At 35.3% G+C, this 25,940-nt stretch overlaps 1 protein-coding gene across 3 annotated transcripts in view; it reads right to left on the bottom strand.

Annotated features, from left to right (window-relative positions):
- Positions 1 to 25,940, bottom strand: part of LOC107659042 (protein WWC3-like) — a 64,845-nt gene that overhangs the window by 12,960 nt on the left and 25,945 nt on the right. For 2 of the 3 annotated variants that reach the window (XR_001630869.1, XM_016447839.1), the window contains exons 2-20: positions 24,258 to 24,367; positions 23,127 to 23,330; positions 20,950 to 21,026; positions 18,806 to 18,885; positions 13,751 to 13,880; positions 12,643 to 12,774; positions 12,423 to 12,496; positions 9,920 to 10,168; positions 9,135 to 9,224; positions 7,429 to 7,979; positions 5,948 to 6,068; positions 4,954 to 5,034; positions 4,747 to 4,833; positions 4,416 to 4,611; positions 4,037 to 4,201; positions 1,569 to 1,669; positions 1,305 to 1,452; positions 436 to 600; positions 35 to 127 (exon numbers count right to left, since the gene is read on the bottom strand). Coding sequence is in view for 2 of the 3 variants with exons in the window: in XM_016447839.1 (XP_016303325.1) it covers positions 35 to 127; positions 436 to 600; positions 1,305 to 1,452; positions 1,569 to 1,669; positions 4,037 to 4,201; positions 4,416 to 4,611; positions 4,747 to 4,833; positions 4,954 to 5,034; positions 5,948 to 6,068; positions 7,429 to 7,979; positions 9,135 to 9,224; positions 9,920 to 10,168; positions 12,423 to 12,496; positions 12,643 to 12,774; positions 13,751 to 13,880; positions 18,806 to 18,885; positions 20,950 to 21,026; positions 23,127 to 23,330; positions 24,258 to 24,367 (2,854 nt within the window). In the remaining variant the exon portion in view is untranslated. The remainder of the gene's footprint in view (positions 1 to 34; positions 128 to 435; positions 601 to 1,304; positions 1,453 to 1,568; positions 1,670 to 4,036; positions 4,202 to 4,415; positions 4,612 to 4,746; positions 4,834 to 4,953; positions 5,035 to 5,947; positions 6,069 to 7,428; positions 7,980 to 9,134; positions 9,225 to 9,919; positions 10,169 to 12,422; positions 12,497 to 12,642; positions 12,775 to 13,750; positions 13,881 to 18,805; positions 18,886 to 20,949; positions 21,027 to 23,126; positions 23,331 to 24,257; positions 24,368 to 25,940) is intronic. The other variant, XM_016447841.1, reaches the window with a different exon arrangement.

Here is a 25,940-nt window from a genome sequence, read left to right as displayed (position 1 = left end):
AAAATGCGTTACCCAGCAACACGGTCATTCCAACCTGTTTATATCGCAGGGTTCGTCGCTCTAGAGTGTTTCTGATAAAGGGGGATTTCTTTGGTAGAGTAGAGCTATCACTGTCACTTCTGTACAACTGTAAAGGAAGGAAAACATAATTTTATTGATGGAAAATCATCTATCATTATCATTTATTTTGTTCTAATCGTATAATTTGCTATAATTTTTCATTTAACAGTTTAATTTTAATTTACTTGATTAATAAATATATTGAATTAAGCCACAAAATGTGTTACATATTATTACACAACAATGTAGTAATGCAATATGCAGAACATTTTGCGGCTTAATTGTATTATCGTGACTATTGTGATCATGAAACATCATTACTGTGATATAAAATGACTCATACTGTGTTTGAAGACTTTGGTCTTTTCTGCTTACCCTACAGACATACTGACTGCGCGCTCCAGGTGAAAACGTCTGAGATCTGACTATTGTGCTGCTGCGCATGAACGGTGAGCTGTGACCCCAGCGGCCTGTCCTTTCTTTCGGCCGCATTCTCATTGGCTCTGGAAACACACCTTCTGTGTTGGTTGCCTTGTCCACCTAAAAACACACAAATTAAATGTGTTTAATGATCTATTTTATAGTTCAATGCTCTTCTGCAAAGCAAGTTTTTTTTATTATTCAGCAGTGATACATTAAATTGATCAAAAGTGACAGTAAAGACAACAAAAAATTATACTTCAAATAAATGTTGTCAACAGTTGTCAGCATTGATGAAAATAATCAGAAATTCTTGAGCATCAAATCACTAAATAGAATGAAAGAATGATTTTGGGAGAATGACATGACACTGAAGACGGGAGTAATGAGTAATTGCCATCACAGGAATATATCGCATTTTAAAATATATTAACATGGAATACAACTATTTTAATTTGTAATAATATTTCATAGTATTACAATTTTTGTTTTAATCAAACAATTGAGCATTAAAGACTTCTTTAAAAAACAATACAAAAAACTTACTGACCCCAAACTTTTGACCATCAGTGTAAATCTCAAGAAGAAAATAAAAATAAAAAAAGACGGGTTTTTTTGATGATGTCAGTTACAACTGAAAGTAATGTTTAAACATCCTGAGTGTGTAAGCAAAACATTTTTAGTAATTAATTATAAAAGAACCTTAACAGACAAACGAACCAGAGCGTTTAGGAGCAGAAATGTGTAGCTTGTATTTTTGTTCAAGAACTTCTTTTCAATTCTATAGAAGGAGAATTCATACAGTCGCTATGACTTCACAGTACCTTTACTATTGGATTTCTCTCTGCAGGCTGGAGACAGCGTCTCCCAGAGGTCATGCAGATGCCTTCACCGCAGAGGCTCTCAGGACAGGGAATGACAAACGCTGTACTGTTACTGCAGCCGCTGTCCACTGACTCAGCCTGCCAACTCCTAAATCACACACAGCAGTTAGAACACACACACACACACATCATCTGAAATGAGTGCACTTACAGACATAAGCTGAAAGGTTTATTGGTTTACAGAAAGGCAGTGAGTGTGTGGACCTCTCAGAAACGGCTTCTCCTTGCTCTTCCTTCCTTTCCAGCTCCTCTTCACTCCTCTGTAACACTTTCTTCATCTCCTCCAAACGAATCACCACAGACACCTACACGAAAATAGGCAGATGCTATGTTTAATTTTGTGTGTGTGTGTGTGTGTGTTATTTTAACTTTATTTAGAGACAACTAAAACCAGTCATTTTGTAGATTGATTTCTACTGTAAAGTGTATAAAACTGTGGAACTATCAAAACATTGTTCTGTTTGTTGTGGAAATCTTTATAAACATTGGAATAAAATATTTTATTATATTTATACTGTATATGTCATCAGCTAAATAGAATTTTCCCCATTCAATACAATAATAATAATAATAATCATCAACATCATCATTTTCTTAATTTTATATATTCATTAAAATTATACAAATTTAATGAAGACTAAATTATACTACTGCAATAACACTACTGAACTATAATATTAAAAAGTATATTAAATAATTTTGAAAAAAAAAAAAATCAGTAAATTGCAATATTAATATTTATGGTTGTCTCAATTTATTTGCTTTAAAACGATAAATTATAGAGCTTTTCTTGTCAGAAACCTCCTATGAAATCAAACATGACCATTTTTTTTAAGGAATATAGCAGTGTTTATTATGATTTATCTGTGCACATGATTATTATCACTTTTTCATTCATGTTTTTTTTAGATGACACATTTATAAATTATTCTCATCACAAATTTGACAAGATGGTTGGTGCTAGGGACATGCAACAGTGATTGAGTACTTGGCCGTGACAGCGACAAACGATCGATCATGAAAACGATGATTGTGGAAAAAAAAAAATTCTGATTGGTTATAGTAGCACTTTGGGCGGCACCCTGAGCTCTGATTGTTTAGCTGGCCACAGCATGCAGTCCAAAGTATAGACGTGAGAAGAGAGATGTAGTAGTGATGTCTGGGTTAGCTACATACATATCTGATTAATCTAATATAGGATACAAAACTATATTTAAAAAATAGGGATGTGCAACAGTGATCGAGTACTTGAGTACTCAGCCATGACAGTGACGATCGATCATGAAAACAGTGATCGTGGGGGAAAAAAATCTGATTGGTTATACAGCACTTTGGGCGGCACCCTGAGCTCTGATTGTTTAGCTGGCCACAGCATGCAGTCCAAAGTATAGACGTGAGAAGAGAGATGTAGTAGTGATGTCTGGGTTAGCTACATACATATCTGATTAATCTAATATAGGATGCGTTGGGATATTAACATTTATTAACATGCTGAACGCGCTGCATATTACCAGTGTCTCATGCTTAAATGCAATGCCCGGTTATTTTAGACTGTCATATTGCTTTTAGATGTTTCTTTTTAAAAAATACTGATGCTATAATAATACAGCAGTGCTTTTTCGTCATATTTGTTCAACAGTAGGCATACCTCAATTAAAATTGTTTTCATACTTCGTATGGCTTCGAAAATGTGCAGGCGATTTTAGGAATCACTTGATAATGTAGATGAAAATATAGTACAAATCTGCCATAAACAGCATTATAATGAGAACTTTATAGAATGTGAAATCTATAGTAAATTCTGTCTGCTTTCCTTGCCCGTGTTTCAGCACGCTGTTATTAAAGCGCATCATGGCGTGCATAGGGTTGCAAAGAGGTGGAAAATTTCCGGAAACTTTCCAAAAATCCCCGGAAGATTCCCAAAAATCCTGGAAAGTTTCCAAAATTTCTGGAACGTTTACGAAATTTACTGGAAATTTTCCACCTTTTCGCAACCCTAATAATGCGTAACTATAAGTTCACTGGCATTTGCATCCTTTTGTGCAGATACAAGTTGTAATGTTATGTCTATGTTATGTATCTAAGCTATCTGATTAATATCATAGGATATGTCAGAACAAGCTTCAGTTTATTGGCATAAAGTCACTCAACTTCACCTCAGGCAGCTATTCCTTTTTAGATGCTTCTTTTTTAATAACATTGCTGCATCATAATCGCAATCTAACAGTGTTCTAATCATGTGTTCATAGACCGGTTTTCATGTCATATTTTTATTTTTAACATTCATTTTCATGACAGTCTTCAGATATCTTCATTATTACCATTGCAGCATTTTTGAAACCTATCGATGATCGAAATGAGAAATTGCCAAAAATGCCCATCCCTAGTTAGTGCATATTGCAGTTTGAAATGCATGCTATGAGTGACCCGTTTGTTTAGAGCAGCAAATCATGGCCATGAACAAATTCTCTGCATGTCTCAAACAACATGAGGGTGAGTATCTAATGACAAAATTTAAATTTTGGAGCCAACTATTCCTTTAAAGCACAATGGCAGTTCAGCAAGGGAAATGAATGTAATTACTGTTCATTAAAGAGAGAGATCTTTAGTGGATCTTCAGTAATCTCTGATAATGCTTTAGCCAGAGGAAGGAAAGTCTCCAGTGATCTCACCTCAAGCTCGCCTTCGTTCTCCTCTTCATCCATGATGCGGTTGGGTTGACTGAGGCGGCTGTGCTCAGGCCTGTGGTTCTCTGTGTTGTGGATATGCACTTTAAGCCACTGGAAGATCATTTCAGTGCTGCCTGCACAGTCTGTCAGCGAGACCTGCGCAGAGCCCTGAGCCACAAACAGATATGGGTCAGTTTACCATCTCACAGCAAACAAGCATGAACCACATAAACACTAAAACTAAAGCAGAAAACACGTTTCAACAACTTGAAATGCTCTTTTTGGATGCAGTGGGGTCCAAACTAGTCCTAATTTGTATTTGCATACAAAATGTTTCATTGCTAAACTGGTTAATAAAGATTTGAGTGAATTTTAGTCTAACCAGTAGCTCCTCCTGGGCGAGGGGTCCTACAGCGCAGAGGTTTAACTTTAACGCATGGGCCCCGGGGCCTCCAGCGCTCAGAGGGATTCGGAAGCCCTCATTAAAGCTGAGAAGAGATTGAGGCTCCTGGGCCTTACAGCAGTAATATGTGCAGGGCTGACTGGAGTCCACTGGGAGAACATGAAGCTTCACAAATCTGAGAGAGATAAACAAGGACAAAACGCTACTCGTGAATTTGCTTGTGTACATGTCCATAATTTGTTTCTGCAGAGGATATCACTGTAGTAGAGGAGGATGAATGTATTAATGGAAAGCTGATGGGATTACTTACACTTTGCATCCATCTCTAACGGTGGCCTTGCTTAAATTTCTCATCTGAAGGACATGCAGCAGCAAAAACATGCCATTCGAATCATATCTGTAAAAGAATAGCCCAGAGGGAATGAACAAGCAAATTGATGGTTAATAGTGACTTGGTACTGTTTGTTATGATGAGAAATAAGAGGCAGGTCAGAGTATGAGTGTGTGTGGTGCTTACAGAAGACCAATCTGAATCTGAACTGGATCTGAGGCTGGGACATCTCGAGTAAAACTGACTTCTTCTGATTCCTCTGTCCTACTGGAAAGAGACATTCAGACATTTATGAATAATTATAACACAGAAACAACTATTTAAGTATATATACTACCATATACTACCATTCAAACGTTTGGGGTTTGTAAAAATGTTTTATCTTTTTGAAAGATCTTTATTTGATCAAAAATGCAGTAAAACAGTAATACTGTGAAATATTATTACAATTTCAAATAAATATTTTCTATTTGAATATATTTTAAAATGTAATTTATTTTTGTAATGGCAAAGCTGAATTTTCAGCAGTCTTCAGTGTCACATGATCCTTCAGAAATCATTCTATTATGCTGATTTGGTGGTCAAGAAACATTTCTTATTATTATCAATGTTGAAAACAGTTGTGGTGCTTAGTATTTTTGCGGATACGTGATACATTGTTTCAGGATTTTGATTAACAAAGTTCAAAATAACAATTTATTTCAAATAGAAATATTTAGCAACAGTGTAAAACACATTACTTTCCCTTGTAAACAATTCATCGTTGCTGAATAAAAGTATTAATTCTTTCAAAAAATCTTGCTGACCTAAATCATTTGAACAGTAGTCCATATTTTTTCTATATTTTACAATTGTGTACAGGATACAAGAATAATGCATGATATTTGACACATTCCAGAGAAGGTACAGGCCAATGGGATGATTATTAAAATATTATTTGTAAATTAATGTTATTTTTTTACATGTTATTGACAAAAATCGGGGGATTATGATGATATAATGAGTATTACTGTACAAAGACTAATTTTATAGTTTTTTTTTAAAATAATAATATAATATATTCTTTCCTTTATAGGTTTGGAACAACATAAAAGGTGAGTGAATGGAAGACAGAGTAATTTTATTTTTGGCAAATTATCCATTTTAAAGTCTTTATCTTTAATGGCGAATCTTCTCTCACCTTCTGCTCCAGGCTTCAAACACCCCACTGTCTGTTGCCAAAACATCTTCATTTACTCCTGCAGACACTCGTCTTGCTCTTCTGCTGGTCCTACTTGCACTTTTACAGCGCAGGGTCACTCCTACACAGAGACACATACATACGCACAAAAAAAAAAAAAAAAAAAAAAAAAAGGCACAAGGTACATGACATATTTAGGGATGCATTTATTTAATACTTTCATAGAACTTTTTACATTTTTCAATAAAAGCAATTTTTTTCCTCTAAATAAGAGGAACAAACAATGCATTTTGCTATCATACTGGCACACAGATAGGCCTATAAATCCAGTCACCAAGCAAAGGTCACATAACATATCTGATGAATCCAGGTCTGGTGTAGAAGTACTTCTCATCAGCCCATCAGATGTGGCACTGCAGGAGTTTCTCGGTTACTTACCTCATCTGATCCTGAAATTCCATTTGTACTATAAGAAAGCCATGGCAGTCTATGATGACTTGAGTGAATGAGAACCTCTAGACATACTCTGTATAGCCGACATCTAAGGCACAGAAGTCCAGGATGTGTGTCTTTCCACACTGGTCATCACCCCTGCAGTCCATGCTGAACCAAATTCCCTTAATCAGACCCTTAAATTTAATAAAGAATAAAAATGTATATTTAAGTTTTCCATAATTATGGATATATACTTTATAGATGAACTCTTGATTTACAACAAAGGCTCACAAATTTAACTGCAGTTTAAAATGTGATGCAATTTCTGAGTGCTCTAATAGTCTCTAAAATTTCCATATTATTATTATTATTATTATTATCTTTACTATTATTATTGCATGAAACATCTACAAATTCAAATGACATTCATTAAGCAACAATAACCACTTACCTGGAGGATTTCACAGTGAGTGTTCCCTCTTACTGATTCTTGTTCATTGCATTCTCCAGGCCTACATAAAAGCAACCACTAGACATCAAGTTGATTACATTTGCATGGAAGAAAGACAACAGAGACATGCAGAGGGACATTCAAATACAGGTTAACATTGCATGTATTTCACATCAAAACTGAACAGTACCAGGAAAGTTGTAATGAAAATATAGACTTTAAAGGGGTCATATGATGTTGCTAAAAAGAACATTATTTTGTGTATTTGGTGTAATGAAATGTGGTTCAAAAAACACATTATAAAAAAAAGGAAATGCAAATCATTTTTAACATCAGAACAGTGTGATAAAATGTTTAAAGCTGTTTTTTTAAACGTTTATTCAATTTGACATCATTGTTTCAAAAAACTGGGTTTCTAAATATTTATTTCTACACATTTTAAATGAACAATAATTACATTTTATTCATTTTTCTGTCCTTAAAAAGGAACTAAATGGCTTAACACGCCAATTATGAAAAATATGAGATTAACTGCAATTAAATATTTTAAATCGACTGATCAGGCAGTTACAATTTCCATGTTGCTATTCATCACCTGTGGAGCTGTGCGTTCCTTGAAGAACTCCATCTCTATGGCTTTTCACCTCCAGGAGGTGTGCAGAGGCTGAGATTCCCACTTCCCCTTCCCCAGGAAGAGTAGTGTGCTGCTGGGATTGAGTCTGATTCCGTAGTGCTTCAGCCAGCAGACCCCTGCTGGCCACCTCCATGTACTCCTCTGTCATCTGGGCCAGAGGGCAGTCCTGTGGGGCCGAGTGGTAGGGGGTGTCCATGGGGGAGCTGGGAGGGGAGAGCGAGGAAAGCGAGGACCGAGAGGAGAGAGATGTGAGAGACTGTGGTGTGTCATGGGACCGTTTTGGCCCGAAGGCTGAACCGTCCCTGCTGTGGGTCTCCAAGGGGAGAAGGTAGCGGAAAGACGGGTCCAGAACATCAGAGCTGCCTTCTGTTCGCTCATACTGGGGCAGGCCATAGATGTCGGTGAAGCTGACGGAGCTGAGAGAACCACGGCTGGATGCCAAAGAGCCACGACTGGAGGCTAAAGAGCCACGGCTACTGCTGGAGGACACCGTCAGATTACTGGCTGATAGGCTGCACACAGAGAGAGAAATGGTCATTTTGGGTTGATGTGGCTAGACATCCTATATAGGGCTGTCAAACGATTAATAAGGATTAATCGTATCCAAAATAAAAGTTTATGTTTACATAACACAGTAGTCAACATTTGAAGTGGATCAAAGAAGTTCAAAGTTGTCCTAAGATAAGAACAGTTATTGTTTGGTTTTAGGACAACTTTGATGAAAGGTTTTGATCCACTTCAAATGTTGACTACTGTATATGTGTGTGTGTGCTGTGTATATTTATTATGTATATATAAATACACACACATGTGCATGTATATATTTAAGAAACATATGTTTTTTTATATATTTATATATAACATTTATATTTACACACACACATATATATATATATATATATATATATAAATACACATTTTTAAAACATATACATGTATGCAGTGTATTTATAAATACATAGTAAATATACACAGCACACACACACACACACACATATATTATGTAAACACAAACTTTTATTTTGTATGCAATTAATGGTTTGACAGCCCTAATCCACAGCGCTGTCAATTGATTTAACAAAATCTAATCACATAACTTGATATCCTGGTTGATCAAATCGGTCACCAACAATCACTCTGTATACTGTTCAATATTTGCCAAGAAAAACACCAATTGATAATAATTCATGACATTATTGCAGCAGATAAAAACAGGCTTCAGAAAAGAGGCTTCAAAAGTCAGAATGTTTATTTTATATTGGCGGCTTATAGTCAGAAGCAATCCATCCTTTCTTAAATTACTTAATTGAAATATAAGTACATTTAATAGCTAATATTAATGTATAATAATTTAATATATATTAAACAATGTATTAATAAAATAACGAATATATGTGTGTGTATATATATATATATTTTTTTTTTTATTATATATAATTATACACACACACACACACACACAGTCAATCTGACATTCATTTATCACAATTAACTATATTTTAAATTATATTTTTTATTATTATTTATTGTTATAATTGATATTATTGCATTATATAATTTTGTTATAAGTTTATTATACTAAGTTATGTGTGTCAAACTGGCAGCCCATGATTTCTGCCTCTGGATCAAGTTTGTATGAGGGTGTTCAGGCGGTGTGTGTGATGTACCTCTTCAGCTGAGAGTGTAGATAGGTGGTGATACGGGTGGCTTCCTCAAGTTGCCTCATAAGCACATTCCTCTTCTCCTGCTGTAATATCCTACACAACACAAACACATTATGATACAGATTTGCCACATTTCATTCGTACAGTCAGTTTTAACTAACCATTTGATGTCTGCTTAATGTCACAGAATCATAGACTAGATCACAAATGCAAGACTATTTGTTAATTGTTCATTGTGCAAAACTGGGAATGATTTAAGCGCAGTCTGTGGAAGAAGACTATCGTAGTATAAGATTTATGCTATTTATTTTCTCCATCATAAGAAAATGTCATTCTACCATTTTATGGCTTCTAAGATCACAAAGAAAATTTATCAATATCCATAACATAACAGAAAAAAACATGCAGGTGGGATATAAGACAGAGCTGGAACAAGCACATCTGCTTTGCTCAGGGGGGAAATGAGGGCACCCTTATTTACCTCTGCGGGCATTTACAAAACTTTAACTGAACCATTTTGTTTGCAAGATTTCCTGATAACAAATACATAATTTCTACCACCATGTTTTGATTGGAGGTATATTATGTTTATGGGACGTGCTTTTCTTTATTGCCATGCTAGTGCAACGTTTCTTTTTTCACATGGATGTAACTTGGTCTGCAGGACCTGCCAACTAGCCCCTTAGAATTCACAAACTGAGACACTACACATGCTAAACATCCACAAAATCTATCTAATAAATCTACTCTATTCCACAGACATGACTGTATGAAGAAATAAAGCAGACCTCTGATTGGCTCCCTGACTCTGGACACTCTGGGCTTTCTGCACCTCCTCCTCCAGCCTGTGTTTCTCCTCCTGCAGATGGAGCAGCGTGTCTGGGGAGTGCTGCTGCTGGCTAAGTAGAGTGATCTCCTGGAGCAGAGCCTCCTTCTCCCGCAGCAGCTGCAGACAGTCCCAATCCCGATCGGCCTCTGCAGGTCCAGACCAGCTCTCACTGTCCAACTGGGCCAACTGATGCTGAATACTGGACATCCTGAGAAAGAGAGAGACAACAAGGGATCAATTTTAGCGTCTGTAAGCAGATACATGCGAGAGCAAATCAAATCAAAGACATGATGAAATGAGGAAAAGACATGATGTATGTGTTCGTACATGCACTTCTATGATTAGTATTAAATAAATTTGGTCACACTTTATTTTAAGGTCAAATTCTCACTATTAACAAACCATTAACTATGTCTTTTGCCTCAATGAATCACTGATTTGCTGCTTATTAATAGTTAGTAAAGTAGATGTTAAGTTTAGGTATTGCGTAGGATTAGCCATGTAGAATTTAATAAGTAATACACAGCCAATATGTTAATAATAGGCATGCTAATAAGCAACTAGTTAACAGTGAGAATTGGTCCCTATACTAAAGTGTTACCATAAATTCAGTACCAATCACACTAATGTTCAAAAATTTGAGATCAGTAGTATTTTTTTATTGTAAAAACAACACTTGTATTTGAGAAGGATGCATTAATTTTGATCAAAAGAGACAGAAAAAGACTCTTACACTGTTATAAAAATTGCTTCTTTTTGTTTTCTCTCTCAATAAATGCTGCTCTTTTGAACCTTCTATTCATCAGAATTCTGAAAAAAAAGTTTCACGGTTCCCACAATATTAAGCACCACAACTGGTTTATATAAAAATAAGAATTAATTAATTAGTTAATTAATGTTTCTTGAGGAGCAAGTTGGCACATTAGAAAGATTACTGAAGGATCATGTGACACTGAAAATATTTCAAAATATATTAAAATATAAAACAGTAATTTTAAATTGGAATAGTTCACAATATTACTGTTTTTATTGGATCTTTCAACAAATTTTATTTCAAAACTGAAAAGAAAAAAATAGTAAAATAAATAATAATGGTATACAGGAATAGTGGCATGAACAGAATGTAATATTGTGGATATGTGCATGTATGTGAGGGTGTTAAAGTGCTGGCAAAAACATTAAAGAACAGCCAGAGACTGCAGCATTATGTCTGACATGAGAAATTGTGTTTCTGCACTTTTTGGGTTCAGATATTGTGACTCAGTCAGAGAGCATGCAAGTTTCCACAGCTTTCCCCTCTCCCAAATCACTTTTTCCCCCCTTTCCCCCCTCACTTTCTCTCTCTCTGATGTCATACCTTGCAGTCTATGGCCAGCTCTGTTTCCATGGAAACATGCATCTTGTAAAAAGGTTTGCATGGAGCCACTGTTGCAACACAGAGGCCAAAAGCTACAGCATTATTTCCTCCTCAAATATATAGATTTCAAATGCAATGTATGCCACATCAATCCATCACTCTACTTTAATACAAACCACTCAAATCTACTGTGAAGTAGTAGCAACATTATTACATGGCATGAGGCACATGACTATACTTTCAGGAATCACAGCCAGGCTCAATAGAAGTTCCATAGTCTGCTACTTCGGCTCCTTGAAACCACATGACTGAAATCAGGTGATATTGGGAGGTGTGATACTATTTTTTAAAGTGATCTGAATTATTTTTGCAAAGTAAATGAAAAATGGCAGGAAATTCTTACAAAAACATGGGGTTCTATGTATATCTAGTAACCAGGATATCATACAGAAGTGGGCATTTCATCTTGAGCCAGTATCTGACCACCTAGCAACCATCCAGAACACCCTAGTAACCACCTAACAGTGCCATATAGCAAAAACAACCTTTCAGAATAAGTGAGCAACTGCAGAGAAATGCTACAGTGACCACTTACTTTTTCAGCAGCCCTAGATCCAGAAAAAAGTTTTCCATTCATTTTTTTTCCCATAGGGATTTAAACATTCTTCAAAAAGTTCTAAGCCTTGAACCAGACCGACCAACTCCAATATGAATCACAACATTACAAATTAAATTTGAAGCAAAAAGTATTTGAAAACTGAAGAGAAAAAAATTCAAGACATTGTACTTGACATTAAAATACAAATACATTACACATTCTATGATGCATTGCAAATTATATAATCGAATCAAAAACTGATTTTTTTAAGATGCTGAAATCACAGTGATTTTTGTATTCTGTACATACTTTTTATACATGCATATATACAAACTTTTAAAACCCCGAGAGCTCATAGCAGCTCAGGGTTTATAAGTTATTCAAAAAATAAATTTCTCTGTACAAAAAATAAATGTGATTTTACCTTCAGAACCAGACTGTTATGCAGTATGATTTAAGTCTGTTGTTCATAATAGTTATACAGTGCATATTTGCAAATCCACTTACTTTTTCTTAGCCTCTTCATACTGCCAACTGAGTTTGACTCTGTCAGCAAGTAGTGATGACTCCTGGGTGCCAAACTATAAGAGAGAAAATACTATTATATATTTTCGAGCATAGACGATTGTAAATCTCTGTGATGACACACAATCATAATGTCAAAAAATAACCAACATTTCAGTTGTAAAGCAACAACAACGACAACAAAAACCAAATCCTAACAAACCTCTCCCATCAGATCAGTCTGGCAGCCAGTGTCTGTGTATTGTTGTACACTAAAGGAGTCACCGAGGGTATTTGCACTGTTGGCCACCTCATTAATGGAGTCACAGAAGTTCAGCGTCAGCTTGGCCAGGCTCTGTGCACAACAAAAGAATATCTAATTAAAGAGATATTCATAACAGAAGTTGATCACTTGTGACCACAAGATGGCAGCACATCTTAAAATAAAGGATATTTGAGAGGGAACTGAAGGTGTTGACAGTAGGGCTATTGCAGACAGAAACAATACTGTACTACATCGATGTTGCTACATCGCGGCACCCCGGTTGGGAAACACTGTATTAGAGGACATATCTATGTCTATTCAGTGAGTATTGATGCATTCAGTACAACTAAAACCTAACACAAAACATAAACTTTTGCTACTTGAAATAAACTAAATTGTTACTGAAATAATATAAAATATAAAAACCTTCAGATAGTTGCAACATTTCTAATTTTCATTTAGTTTAACTTGATATACTAAAATAAAAATTAATTAAAAAAATATATAGACATAAAAAAAAAAACAAATGGGACAAAAACTAAATAAAACTAAAAATATTTAATAGAAAATATACATAATGTGCAACTTAAAAAGTAAAATATCAATAAAAAAACACAATAGAATCTCAGTAATACTAAAATAACACTGACATGAATGCCCATCTGCAACACATTTTACTTTTGTAACATAAGTGAATCATTATTTTCAATGAGGAATAAAAAAATGGATAACAGAACTTTTATCAATTAGGAATTCTGAACTGGATTCTGAAAAGTGGGTATTACACATCAGATAAGAGCTGAACTGAATAAAAGTTTGCTAAAACAACATTTTGATGTTTTAGCTCATCAATTATTAACAATGTAAATCTAGTGAAGTTTTTTATATTTAAATATTTTTTTTATTTATGCCAATTTATAAGACTACATTTTGTGTTAACTTCGGTTACACTGACATAAAAAAAACCTTAAAAAGTATAAAAGTATAAAAATGCAAAAAATATAAAAATACAGTTTTCCATTTCAAGGAACAATCTATGAAGATGCTGGATTTGGGTCTGTCCGACCTGGATGAGGTCCTGCCTCTCCTTCTCGCCAGTGCTGATGGCCTTTTTAATGCTGCGGAGCTCGCTGAAGATGGCCTGTGCTTCATCTAATTTGTAATTGGTCTGACTGCTGGACATCTTCCGGTCAATTCTGCTCAAGACAACACACGAGAAAAAAAAAAACAATCAGCCATGTTGTTAATCTGCTGACATGCTGACCAGTGACCCATTGTTATTGGTACACTGGGAGCAGAGAAGAACAGAATAGAAAATACAAATACACAGGTTTCTTTCTTACACACAATAATACACTGGAGGTCTAGTAGATCAAATCAAGCACTAGGCATATGCCATAATTTCAAGTGACTCCCTGTTAAACACTATTTGTTGCAGCACAGATGAATCTAAATGTAGATTGACTTTGTGTTCCATTCTTCATAGCCGTGCACTGACTGCACCTGGATATGTATGTTGTTCATAAACATCTAAATATGGTTTAAAGAATCTTACCCTCCTCATGCTGCTCAACTAAGTATAAAGAGTTAAACTAGCAATGAGATCAGTTTATTTACGCCAAAAAGGGTGTTACTCTACCAGAGCCAAGCCAACATCACTGCTTGACACAAAGTTAATATACCACCATCTAAGTCATACAGTATTGTGTGAGAATGTTAAAGAGAGAGACTATTTCTCTTAAAGAGAAACTGTGAGAGATGACAGCGGTAGACGTGAGCTTCGATTACTCGCTGACTTGTCTAACAGACTGGTTAACCATTTAGCCATGTTGGAATAATATTGTTTTAATTTAAACCAGCTTCTAGTCTCAAAGGCATAATAATTAGGCAAGTGAAACTGGAGAGTACCGCACTAAAACCCTCCCGTCGGGGAATATCTGCCTTCTAAAGCACCAAAGCACTGTGGGATATATATCCTCCAGAGTGCAATGCTTGAAATACTGGACATAGAGACAGGATGCCATTCTAGAAACAGAAACAACCAGACAAACTAGCTAAAAAAAGTTGTAAAAATGCCTTTCGATGCCTCATTTTACAGAACTTTGCACAGGAAAGCAATGTGAAATGTTTTGTCTCTCAGTATACTATTGAAAGTTCAGCTTTCATACAGATGATAATGGACACGAAATTAGAATAAATGAAATGTTTGATACTGAAGTTGCTGAAATTGATGGTTATGTTCACAGGAGTTGGGGAGAGACTGCATAAAGCATGTCTTTTACATCAGTGTGTCATCTGGCATAGAGCCTGTGCTCCTGCCATAGGCCACTTCCTGCAGGCCACCCTCCTCCAACAGCAGGTACTGTCAGCTCGCCTGCCCTGCCTCTTCCTCTCCTCCTCTCCACACAAGCAGGGCTTTGTTTCCCCCCTTCAAACCTCCAACCTTTCACAGCCCTGCCTGACCAGGACTCAAGTCTGCCAGGCTACTATGGACATCTACCCAGCCCAATACCGCAGCACACGACTGGCTGGTGACACAGAACAGACACGCCGGCTGCTAGTTCTTAAGATTTGGAAAGAGAAAAAGACAGGATGAAAGGAGAGGAATGATGTGAGCTTATTAAGACTATTAAAATTTAACTTTTATATATTTTCCTATAGATATGTGAATACTTTTTTTTTTTATAAAGTGGGTATTAAATAAAGGGCTATTCTCTCATCAACACTCATGTTATGTTTTGGCATAAACTGATAAAATTAGGTTACCTAAAATCTGTCCAGAGTGGTTAGTAATGTTTAAGACCACCTCTGCGCTAAATAAATACACTATGCTCATTTTGATTAATTAAACAGTTCAACTTTGATTATTCAGCCTCACCAATTAAGTTTAACCAGTGTAGTGGGCTTATTAGGAACTATAAGGTGTTAAAGGGATAGTTCACTCAAAAAAGGATTTACTTACCCTCACATTTTTACAAACCTGTATGAATTTCTTTCTTTTGGTAAAAACAAAATAAGATATTTTGAAGAATGTTGGTAACCAAACAGTTGATGGAAGCCATTGATTTCCATAGTATGTTTTTCCATACTGTGGAAGTCAATGGCTACCAGCACTGTTTGGTTACCAACGTTCTTCTGTTTAACATTCTTTTGTGTTAAACAGAAGAAAGGAATTGACAAAGGTTTGGACAACCTTGAGGGTGATACACACACTATACACACTACTATTCAAAAGTTTGGGGACAGTATGATTTTTTGATGTTTTTGAAAGAAGTCTCTAAAGCTTACCACGTCTGCATTTATTTGATAAAAAACACAGTAAAACAGTAATATTGCGGAATATTATTAAAATTTAAAATAACTGTTATTTTTATATATATTTTATAAAATAATCTATTTACAATTGTAATATATTTCTGTTGTGGCAAAGCTGAATTTTCAGTGTCACATGATCCTTCAGAAACCATTTTAATATGATGCTTTGGTTTCTTATTATCAATGTTGAAAACAGTTGTGCTGCTTAATGTTTTTGTAGAAACCTTGATACATTTTTTTTCAGGATTCTTTGAGGAATAAAAAGTTAAAAGGAACAGCATTTGTTTGAAACAAATCTTTTAACATTATAAATGTGCTGAATCAAATCATTTAATTCCTTGCAAAAAATAGTTCTGGCTGAATTAAAAAATTTGATCACTTGATTCTATAAAAACAACATCTTTGGAGGGTGTCTCAAACAGCAAAGTTTTGATGCAACTTTGAAAATACAGTGACTGCTGCCAGACACTAGCAACACATTATGCCAAGACTCCACTGAACATTCGATTGACTTCAAATAAAAAGTAAAATTTCAAAAAGGAATAACAGAGGCCCCAGGCTCTGACGAGTCATGTAAAGAGGGAGCTTCTATTTTCTTATAACGCTGAGTAAAGAGTTAATCTTGCTATTCTGGGAGCAAGAAGAGTTGTGTTCTATCTAAGAGATAAGGGCCCTCACTGGGATGCAGGAAGGAGAGAGGAATTTGCTGCCAGTGTTTTCCAAAATGCTTTCAAGCACTTTTTTCCCCCTCCTCTCTCTCCCTCTCTTCTGGACTCTCACTCTTGCTCTGCTTATTGAGCTTTTCCTGCCTTGGCAACCCACAGTCAACTGGTGCATCCTCTTCCTGAGGTGGAGTCTCCTTTTCCAGACACACACACAAAGTTTTTGTGGGTTTAGGTAAAATTCCCCACACCCAGATCCCTCTAAAAAAATCTAAATGGATGAAAAATGTTACACAAACATTACAGAACAGCCAACTAACAGCTTCATTGGCTATTTAGAACACAGCACCCTAAATACTATCTTATACCATTTTAGTCTATTTCGGCATTGAAAACAGTATGAGAACAGTATATTTAGTCAGACATTTGCAGAGCAGGTAATCAATTTGGATTTTTTGGAGTTAGGTATCTGGTCAACTGCTTGGTTTGCTGCTCCACTGAACTGAATAATATTGAAATTAGGGTTGAACTTAGCCCTGAATGCACTAGATAGCTATACTAACTATAAGGGCTGCTTTGTCTAAATGAAGAACTCTGGCAAAATATTACGGGAGTGCTAGCAAAACAGCTATTGATAATTTTCACACTTTGGGTAGGTTTTTTATTAAAATGCCAACCCAAATTAACTTCAGTAATTCATTTTGCTGAAATGTTAAACATATGACTCCATTTAAACTTTGTTTTGTAGCCTATACATTATCCACACAAATATCCATAATAACTTATACTATTAAAGAATAGCTCCTACTGAGCCCAAAATGTGTTATCGATTTACCAATGTATTTCACCATTCAAAACATAACCAACTACTGTGATGTATTTAGTAATATTTTCATGTATGATTTGTAATATTTTAGTATTTTTGCCTTTGTAGACAAAAAATGTGAACTTCTGAACCAAAGCATAAAACCAAAACGTACCTTAAAAAAAAAAAAAAAAAAAAGTACATGCACTTGGATCTTAACTTGCACTTACACTCTACAAGGTTGCATTTATTTGTTCAAATATATTGTAAAATGTACAATTTACTTCTAGTTTATTATAAATAAAAATGTAAATGCTTACACTACAAAATGAAAATTTCAATGTGGTACAAAATCATTATTTTAATATAACTCAGAATTTGGTGCTCAAGAAACATTTGTCATTATTATCAATGTTGAAAACAGTTGTGCTGCTTAATATTTTTGTGGAAACTGTGATTCTTTGATGAATAGAAATTTCATAAGAACAGAATTTAACTGAAACCTACATATTTTGTAACATTACAAATGCCTTTACTGTTATGCTCAATATAATGCATTTATGCTCAATGCTTATGCTCAATTTAATGCATCCTTACTGAATAGATTTATTAATTTCTTTAAAAACATTTATATAAAACCAAGAACATGTTCTACTTTCTGTAATTTCAAGCAATTTTGTTGTTGCTAACATATTGTGTTCATTAAGACTACAGACTTAGTATGAAGGTGGTGATTTGAACAATAGAAAAGACTGATTCACTTTGTCATAATTTAAGTGTTGAAATGCAGTGACATCATAGGTTGCATCTCATTTGATGTGCACTCACTGAACATATCCAAGGAGCAAACTTTGTGGACACCTGGAAATGTTTCAGTTAAAGGACAACTACCCAAACAAGAGAGACACACAAACAGAAACACGAATAAACAGGAAACATAAGACAAAGCAGGAAAATTAACTAATGACAGGGTGGGGTCATGTATCATGAATCACAAAAAAGATTGGGGGCAGGGAGGAATAGTACAATTTTACAATACTATTTTATAGAGTGGTTGTCAGTGAGTTGCAAGTCAAAAAACAAGATCTCTATGGCATTCTTATCACTTTTCACCTTCTAGTTGTAATCTACCAGTCGGAAAACATAAATCTGATCAATAAACAAGAAGTAGCAAATCTCTATTAAGTATTAAATTACTTTAATACTAACCCCTAAACCTAAGTATGAGCAACAGTAGGCCTGATAGTGATGCTTGTCATAACAATCGCCACTAACTTCGTCCTAATTTGTAAACTACACATGCTTTGTGTGAGGAAGGGTTCAATGCAGTTTAACTCACTCCTGTAGGGTCTCCACTCCCATTTCCTTGTACTGCAGCTCCTGTCTCATCTGAGCCAGTTCCTGTTTGAGCCTGGAGAGCTGTGGACACAAGAGCCCCTCAGTCAATACACAACAAAACACACAGTGGGATTCCCTTCAGAGCCACCATTGCAAAAAACAAAAAACAAAAAGTTGAGTCATCAGCAGAGACATGTAGAATCGTTCCCGACCCACCCAACACACACAGGAACTTCAAACGACCTTGAACACACACATACACACAGCCCTCCCAAAACCACAACGGATTCAATATACAGCGAAAAACATGAGGTATGTAGGTAACAGGCCACAGTAGACCAAATATGACATAATATCGAGTTTATTTGCTACAAAACGTTTTTTTACACTTTTTGATCAGTTATGATAAAAGTCTTTTTAAAAAATTGTTCATAAATTCTGTTATTATATATAATTTTGTCAGGCTAAACCCGAATTTTGTCATTTGTTTCATAACACACAAAAGAATAATAATAATAATAAAAAATCTTATAATGACAGTTAATTGCTTGTCAAACTCTAAAAAAAAGAAGTCCAAAACAGATTGTAAAATTAGTCTATGTGACTGGTGCAACTTTTTTCCCTTATATACACCACCATTCAAAATTTTTTTTGTCAGTTATTTATTAAAGAAATTAATACTTTATTTAGCAAAGAAAATAAAGTATTAAATATTAAGCTGCACAACACTGATAATATAAGAAATGTTTCTTGAGCACCAAATCAGCATATTAGAATGATTTCTGAAGGATCAGGTGACACTGAAGACTGCAGGAATAATAACACGGTTACACTTTATTTCGATAGTCCACTTTAGACATTCTACTAACTATAAGTAACTTTGTAACTACATGTCAACTAGGGATATGCCGGTATCAAATGTTCATGTTGCGATTAATTGCTAATGCTTTTATCACGGTATGCGGTATTATCACGATATTGAAATTTAGTTTTAAAAGAAGTGCTGTCATAATACAGTATAACAGGTTTAATAACTTTTTTCTTATAACAAGAATAACTGAACATTTAAATGCAATAAAGCAATACAGAAAAATGTATAAAGTTAAAAGTTTTACACAGATTAAAGTGCAAAAGAACTATAAAGGCCAATAGGTATCACTTTACAATAAGACCTCATTAGTTAACCTTAGTTAATGCATTAACATTCACAATGAGCAATAGCTACATTTGCTACAGAAGTTATTCATCTTTGTTAAAAAAAATTAACAAAAGTCTTAGTTCATGTTAGCTCATTAAATAACACCGTTGCAACTTTCGATTTTAACAACCTGTTATTAAATATTGGAAAGAAAGTGTTAGAAGATATTAAGCAGACAGTCTACTAATACTCTACTAACTACTAGTTGACATGTAGTTGCAAAGTTACTTACTGTTAATAGAATGTCTAAAGTGGACTATCGAAATAAAGTGTTACCAATAACACTTTCAAATATATTAAAATAGAAAACAATTAGTTTTAAATTGTAATCTTTTACAATATCACTGTTTTTACTGGTAATATTACTTGGTGAGCATAACAAAGGTTTCTTTCAATAACATCTTGCTGACCCCAAACGTTTGAACAGTAGTGTATTTCTTCTTCTTAACTAATACAACTGATTTGAGTATGGAACAGAATGAAATGTGAGAATCAAACTTGAAGCAGTGCCACTATGAATATGAACTAGCTGTGTAAATATTCTTCTCAATTTCTCCCTCTATATTCCAATGAAAAAGAAATAATATAGTTTGGGTTTGGAATGACAAGACATGAAAAAACAACTTTTGAATTCTTATCTCTAGGTGAACTTTTCCTTTAATACGACAGATTTAGTCAAGATTTAGAGGTAGTATTTATCATCCACAGTCCAGCTTTCTGACACAATGACTCTTCCTGTAGTACTGCACTAATTCATAGAGGCCTAACAAGCTCTGCCCTAGAGAAACACTGCAGTCAACCCAAACATAGGCCTCTTCTTCCTAAATGTACACACCTCCCCTCAACACACAGATACAAACACACAATCAACACAGCACATGAGGGTCCCCTGCCTCTCCCCTTGGGCCTGACATATGAGGCATTGTTCTCTGAGGATAATGACCTACCCGCCCACGCCTACAGGCGATTTCTGCTTTGATTTGGTCAGGGTCATATTTTGCATTTGAAGAGGAGCCAGAGTGAGCTATGAGAGAGAAAAATGAGTCAAAAAGTCACAATCACATTATGCTCATGTGGTGCCAGTGCATATAAGTCATTAAAATCCAAACCAATCAGAACTATTCATATAATCAAGCTAAGAAATCAGTACATCTGCCAAACAGTACCATGGTTATACTATTTTATCAGTGTATTCGTTTTATTTGATGCTTATTTGTTTGTGTTTAACGCCATGCCAGCTTCTGTGGCTATTTTAATGGTGAGAAAATTTATGGAGGTTTTTACAGTTTATTTTTGCTAAAAACTCTAAAACTGTATTTGGCTCAACTCTGTTAAAAATCTCTTCAAAAGAGTCAACTGAATAAAAAAAGTTTTCTTGCAGAGTTAAAACCAGCACAATCTAATAAAACATGCTTCATGGATAAAGGTTTTGGCAGAGAGAGCAAGTTTTTTTTTTTACGTACACATGTAAATATTATGTTACATGTCTTTTAGTACTGATTCAAACACTTTAACACCGTTTTGCCACAGTACTTTTTTTGCTAAAGCTAAAAGATGGAAAAAGATGGAAAAAGTGAAAGAGAGAGAAATATCAAATAAACTGCAGGTGATTTTTGCTTTCATTTGGTTAGGGTCATATTTTGCATTTAAGAGGAATTATTAATAACTAAAAACACAGAAATATCTAATTAATATATAATTAATTGATGCTCATGTTTGAATTTAAATTTACTCTGATGTTTTTTGGTGAGCATAGAGTAAAAAATTAAATAAAATAAAACAATAATAAAGCCTCATTAAAAGAGTAACATTCGGTACAAAAAAAAAACAGTTTGGCATAGTTTTTTTTTGTTTTGTTCTATTTTCTTTAAAAATGTTACAAAAACTGCTTCTTAATAACCTTAATAATATTAGTCTTAATATTAAGGGGATGTTCACCCAGAAATTTAAATTCTGTCATAATTTCCTCACTCTCGTGTAACCAAAAACCAAACTGGTGACGTTAGCCATTAAGTTCCATAGTACTTTTTTCCATACTATGGAAGTCAACGTCTACCACCAACTGTTCTTTAAAATATCTTCTTTTGTGTTCAGCAGAAGAAAGAAACTCACGGATTTGGAATGACATGAGAGTGAATGACAGAATTTCAATTTTTGGTTGAACTATCCCTTTAACATTAATAATATTAAAGGCTATACCGTTAATAATAATACACTTCATATTTTATAATTAAAACTTTTGCTAGGCAAAACCATGTACATTTGACGAGTGATGAGTATGAATAAATGGGCAGAAATGTTTTAGTGAGAAACACTAAGTAAGAGCAGAACTGATGAATGGTGACAGGAAAGGGAGGGGAAGGTGAAGGGAAAAGGAGGGGTGAGCTGGACTAGAGGAGGAAGGGAGGGGGCCATGGAAGTACGAGTGAGGAAAGAAACAGATTGCAGCCAATGAGTGACACTGAAGTAAGCCTAGAGTAAGAATGACTTCATTGAAACCTCACACAATATGACTAATAGACTGGTGCAATGTTAGAAGGCTGAATCAGCAGTGTGTGTGATGTGAGCAGCGGTGTGATTAAAGTGAGTGATGCATGTCTCACAGCTGGTGATGGAACGGTTGTCATCTTGAGTGAGCTGGTTGAAGAGTTGCATCTCTTGCTGTGCCAACTCGAGTCTTTGCTGTTTGATCTGATACATCTCTTTCTTGGCATTGAGAGCCTCCTGTGCCACCACCAGGTACTCTTTTAACATGCGCTCCTGCTCCTGACGCCATTGTGTGCGAGGGTTCTCTATCTGGGTCGTCTCTGGTGGAGAGGAAACCAAACCACAATGTTAAAGCCATCACCCATGAGAGTCCAAAAATAAGTATCTGATAACCATAAACAACAATCACAACTTTCTTATATGGCACCAAAGATAGTAACTTAATGCATGGAAGTACGAGTGAGGAAAGAAACAGATTGCAGCCAATGAGTGACACTGAAGTAAGCCTAGAGTAAGAATGACTTCATTGAAACCTCACACAATATGACTAATAGACTGGTGCAATGTTAGAAGGCTGAATCAGCAGTGTGTGTGATGTGAGCAGCGGTGTGATTAAAGTGAGTGATGCATGTCTCACAGCTGGTGATGGAACGGTTGTCATCTTGAGTGAGCTGGTTGAAGAGTTGCATCTCTTGCTGTGCCAACTCGAGTCTTTGCTGTTTGATCTGATACATCTCTTTCTTGGCATTGAGAGCCTCCTGTGCCACCACCAGGTACTCTTTTAACATGCGCTCCTGCTCCTGACGCCATTGTGTGCGAGGGTTCTCTATCTGGGTCGTCTCTGGTGGAGAGGAAACCAAACCACAATGTTAAAGCCATCACCCATGAGAGTCCAAAAATAAGTATCTGATAACCATAAACAACAATCACAACTTTCTTATATGGCACCAAAGATAGTAACTTAATGCAGATAAAACAATAGACATAAAATGATAGGCAGACATACAGACCGACAGAAAGATAGACAGACAAGACAGACAGAATGACAGACAGACAAAATGACAGACCGAACAACAGATAGAATGATAGACAGAACAACACATAGCCAGACAGACAGACAGAACAAAAGAGAAAGACAGAGAAGACAGAATGATAGATAGACAGACACAACAATAGACACAGATAGACAGAATGATGGACAGATAAAACAATAGACATAAAATGATAGGCAGACATACAGACCGACAGAAAGATAGACAGACAAGACAGACAGAATGACAGACAGAACAACAGATAGAATATGATAGACAGAACAACACATAGACAGACAGAACAAAAGAGAAAGACAGAAGACAGAATGATAGATAGAACAACAGACACAAAAAACTACCATGGTACTACCACAGTTTTTGGACACTGTACCATGGTTATACATGCTGCATCATATAGTGTCTCAAATAATGCACTCGCTTATTTATTATTTTTTGGATAAAAACTTTTTAAATAAATAAACAAATGACAAATTTGGCCTATTTTCCATTCATTTATCTATTTATGCTTTTGAATGTTTTTAATCAACTTCTGCTTTTAATTCGAGTGATTTTCTCAGCAAATATTGTTTTAGGTGGTTATTTGCTAATCATTTAATTAATCAGCAAATTATGTAATTAATTCAACTTATTGACCGTTCTAGTTTAACGGAACTGACCAGATGGGCCAGATGCATAAAATATGATATTTAAAATCAAAACCAGAAAGCTGAACTTACTATTGATGTGGTCGATGTAGTAGACGCCCACCTGCTGGTCATACACCACCTCCCAGCCCAGAGGAAGCTCATCCCCCACACAGTCGGCAAAGGTCAGGGGCTTGGTAATCCTACAGGAATAGAGGAGAATGAATAAGAGAGTTGAAAACACCTAAAAATATGCGCTGTATGGGAATATTTTGGACAACTTGTCCTTAACAAGCCAGTGACAAAAAACAACATACTGGGGCGTTATAATAACAAAGCTGCTTTCACGATTTTTCACAACATTGCGTAATATGCCTCGTGTATTTCTGGGTCTCTAAAAGCATGTGTACAAAAAACTATTTTGTAGAAAGACTTGCATTGGGCCAAACAAAGCTGTGCGGACATCTGAAGAATCTGGAGCATTCCTTGAGATCGCTAATGAATGTGTGTTCAGTCAGTCAACAGCTACTGATCTCCTCACCCCAGGTCAAAAATATAGGCACTGCAGGAAAAGACGGCCCATAAACACATTCCACACAGCAGAAAGCAGGCCTGCCCTATGGCCCACAAACACTACCAGGACACTGGATACTGCACAAATCACTTTTCACACTTTTAATAAACCACATCAATGAAAAGCTTTAAAACAAATCACTTTCTTCAAACATCTCACTGAATTAATCTCTAGCTCTGTATCCCTGTGGATTGACGATAAATAAGGGCACTAAAAAATTAGGCTGGTTTTGTCTTAAACTCAGCCAGATCGGATGCACATATATGTGTTCTATAGTGTTCAATTTGTATTAGATCATATATCCAGAAAAAAAAACTGAAATAAAAATAACATTGTAAAAATAAATGTTATTAAAGGAATAGTTCACCCAAAAATGAAAATCTGATGTTTATCTACTTACCCCCAGGGCATCCAAGATGTAGGTGAATTTGTTTCTTCAGTAGAACACAAACGAAGATTTTTAACTCAAACTGTTGCAGTCTGTCAGTCATATAATGGAAGTGAATGGGAATCACGGCTTTGAAAGTAAAAAAAACCATATACAAACAAAACCAAATTAAACCCTGCGGCTCGTGACGATGCATTGATGTGTAAAGACACGAAACGATCGGTCTGTGCAAGAAACTGAACAGTATTTATATTGTTTTTTACCTCACAAGTAGGGCTGAACGATTTTGGAAAATAATCTAATTGCGATTTTTTTGACCAATATTGCGATTGCGATTTAATATGCAATTATTTTTTAAAGCTCTTTATGTTCTGTATTATTCAACAAAGACAAGCTATAAATCATTGTATAGTATGACCAACACACTATTAGATAGATTAAACATAAATGTTCTTTTCTGTAGGCCAGGCCTATATGTTACGATGAAATTAGGTGATGCATGAATTGATATGAATGACATTTTTATTTAACATCTACAATCACAGTATATTGACTGATTTGTTGAACTTCCAACCTTGTAAGCATGTAATAATTATGTTTAAATAAGCCTGGTGTAAACGTTAATATGAAAGTCAGTAACAAATCACACAAACTAAAGTAGATTGCAGAAATATAAAAACAAATCTGTTGCTTTACCACACTACTTTAGGTAATTCAAAGTCACTGTAATAAACATATGTAAACATGGGGACTGCACTTTTTAAACACTGTCTGTTAACTTTAGACCAGTGGTTCTCAAACTTTTTTGGTCGCG

The sequence above is a fragment of the Sinocyclocheilus anshuiensis genome, unplaced genomic scaffold, assembly GCF_001515605.1.
Source record: "Sinocyclocheilus anshuiensis isolate Anshui unplaced genomic scaffold, SAMN03320099.WGS_v1.1 scaffold311, whole genome shotgun sequence".
NCBI lineage: Eukaryota > Metazoa > Chordata > Actinopteri > Cypriniformes > Cyprinidae > Sinocyclocheilus > Sinocyclocheilus anshuiensis.
This window is presented reverse-complemented; position numbering and strand designations above follow the sequence as displayed.